Raw genomic sequence first — 2,398 nt, 5'->3', positions numbered from 1 at the left:
TGCCCCCTCCGCTCCCCCCCCATGCACACACACATGCTGCTGCTCCCACTCCGCCCACCCGCATCGGCTGAGAAAAGATGCACTCACAGCTGATTGGTCCAAAGTTTGGGATAAACATCAACTCTCAGTCAGAGCACAGCATTTTGGGATCAGACCAGGATCAGGACCACAGAAGCCCACTCTGGACCAGAGAGACCCCATCATCGGACCCACTCAGGACAACAGAGACCCCATCACCAGACCCACTCAGGACATCCTGCAACCATGCTGACGGCGTGTCTCGAGTCCTTCGGCCTGGCGCTCAGCGTCGTGGGCTCCCTGCTCGTGATGGTGGCGTGCGGGCTGCCCATGTGGAAAGTGACGGCGTTCATCGAGTCCAACATCGTGGTGGCACAGACCATGTGGGACGGCCTGTGGATGTCGTGCGTGGTGCAGAGCACGGGCCAGATGCAGTGCAAGGTGCACGACTCGGTGCTGGCGCTCACGCAGGACCTGCAGACGGCGCGGGCGCTCACCGTGGTGTCGGCCGTGCTGGGCATCGTGGCCATGGCCGTGACCGTGGCGGGGGCGCAGTGCACTAACTGCCTCCGGGAGGAGGCGGTGAAGGCGCGGGTGGTGCGCGCCGGCGGGGTGCTCTACATCCTGAGCGCGCTCTTCGTGCTGGTGCCGCTGTGCTGGATGGCCAACAACATCATCGTGGACTTCCACGACCCGCAGGTCCCCGCTGCCAAGAAGCGCGAGATCGGCGCGGCCATCTACGTGGGCTGGGCGGCCGCGGCGCTGCTGCTGATCGGGGGGTCGATGCTGTGCTGCTCCTTCACCCAGCTGCTGCAGGGCGGATACACCATCAAGTACGCGCCCACCAAGAGCATCACGACTGCTGCGGACTTCGACAAGAAACACTACGTGTGAGGCGGGGGAAGGGAGGGGAGCCCACGGTGCAGTTTAAAGACTATTAGAGAAATGTAAAATAACCTGTTGGAGGAACCAGGTGGAGTTTCAGCAGTGGCGTCAATTCAGTCAAAGCTAAGGTATGGCAAGGTTACGAGTCACAGAACCAGAGGTGGGTAGAGTAGCCAAAAATTGTACTCAAGTAAAAGTACTGTTACTGCAGAATAATATGACTCAAGTAGAAGTAAAAACTAGTCATCCAAATAATTACTTGAGTAAAAGTAAAAAAGTACTTGGTGAAAAAACTACTCAAGTACTCAGTAACTGTTGAGTAACGTCTGATTTATTTTTTTAACACAACCATTCAAACAGACAAAAGTACAAAATAATCATCTTCAGGCAAATTAAATCAATAAAATAATAAAATAAACTAAAATTAATAAAAAAAAACTTAAATTAAAATAAGTAAAATAAATAATTCAGATTTTCTAACTGTATAAAGTTGCACATTGAGCAGAAAAACATCAAATTGTGACCTTAAAAAATATCTAATTCAATGAGTTTACAAAATATAACTATCCTCCCAAGTTTCTTTCATTTGAAGAATAAAATAAAAACACTTAAAGACTCAGATTTTAAAGGCTTGAAACTTTTTATGAATCAGCAAAATGAAAAAAAAGAGGGATCAATTTCATAAGCTCACAGTTTTCAATAAAGAATAAGAAGAAAAATAACTTGGAAAAAAATAAAACCCACAAATTCAAACTGTAAATCTGATCGAACATAAAAGATTAAATTCAGAAAAGGCTTCTTTCGCTGGCAGATACAGAGTCAGCCTCCTCCGCTCACTGAGCTCTCAGGACTTAAACTTCTATGTTTAGGAGGCTGCAGATGAAGACGCCCCGTTTTATGTGTCCTCCACTGGAAGTCCAGGTCCACCTGGTAGCGTGGGGCTCCCGCTGGTCCAGAAGTCTCCTGGGCAGTTTGAAGCGCCTCAGGACGAGTTTTCTGTCCTCCACCTTTAGTCACCACATGGTTGCTGTTGTTGTCCACATTTCTTGTAAATACTTGGACTGGTGGTTTGTAGAGCTTTGGTTCCCCCTCTGAGGTCTTTCCAGACCCAGGTGGACTCATGATCAAAGACTGTACAGATTTCTACTTGCTGCCTTTTCTAATAAACAAAAGAATAAACAACAGTTTCACTGTCTGGTCTGAATGCTTGAATCCCGACTGTTTATACGAAACTAATCAAGATTCCGGTGAAGACGCGCAGATGCTCACCACGCTCAGTCGCTCCAACCTGAACATGATTTCATGACTCAGTGTATCCCGCCGGCCACAACACTACGCACAAAACAGAATTTTACAGATATTCCCTTCAGAATAAACACTTGATATGAACCTTTTATTTAAATTAAACCATCCACATATCCACAGCTGGCGTGAATAAAACACACAGCGGTGCAGAATCAGTGTGTGGGCAACTCTAAGTACCCCCGGCTGCCTC

The 2,398-nt window shown here is 48.0% G+C and overlaps 1 protein-coding gene across 1 annotated transcript; it reads left to right on the top strand.

Moving 5' to 3' along the window:
- Window positions 1–128: 128 nt before the first annotated feature.
- On the top strand, window positions 129–2,102 carry cldn5b (claudin 5b). The gene has a single exon (XM_061734055.1). It carries the CDS (start codon window positions 265–267, stop codon window positions 910–912), a length of 648 nt encoding a protein of 215 aa, XP_061590039.1. The 5' UTR covers window positions 129–264; the 3' UTR covers window positions 913–2,102.
- Window positions 2,103–2,398: the final 296 nt, after the last annotated feature.

Source organism: Cololabis saira, chromosome 11 (assembly GCF_033807715.1).
Source record: "Cololabis saira isolate AMF1-May2022 chromosome 11, fColSai1.1, whole genome shotgun sequence".
NCBI classification, from domain to species: Eukaryota; Metazoa; Chordata; class Actinopteri; order Beloniformes; family Belonidae; genus Cololabis; species Cololabis saira.
The sequence above is the reverse complement of the archived record's forward strand: the minus strand, read 5'-3'. Positions and strand labels throughout refer to the sequence as shown.

What these genes read in the sequence shown, in the direction of transcription:
- cldn5b (XM_061734055.1), top strand. Translation starts at nt 265, where the DNA reads ATGCTGACGGCGTGTCTCGAGTCCTTCGGCCTGGCGCTCAGCGTCGTG.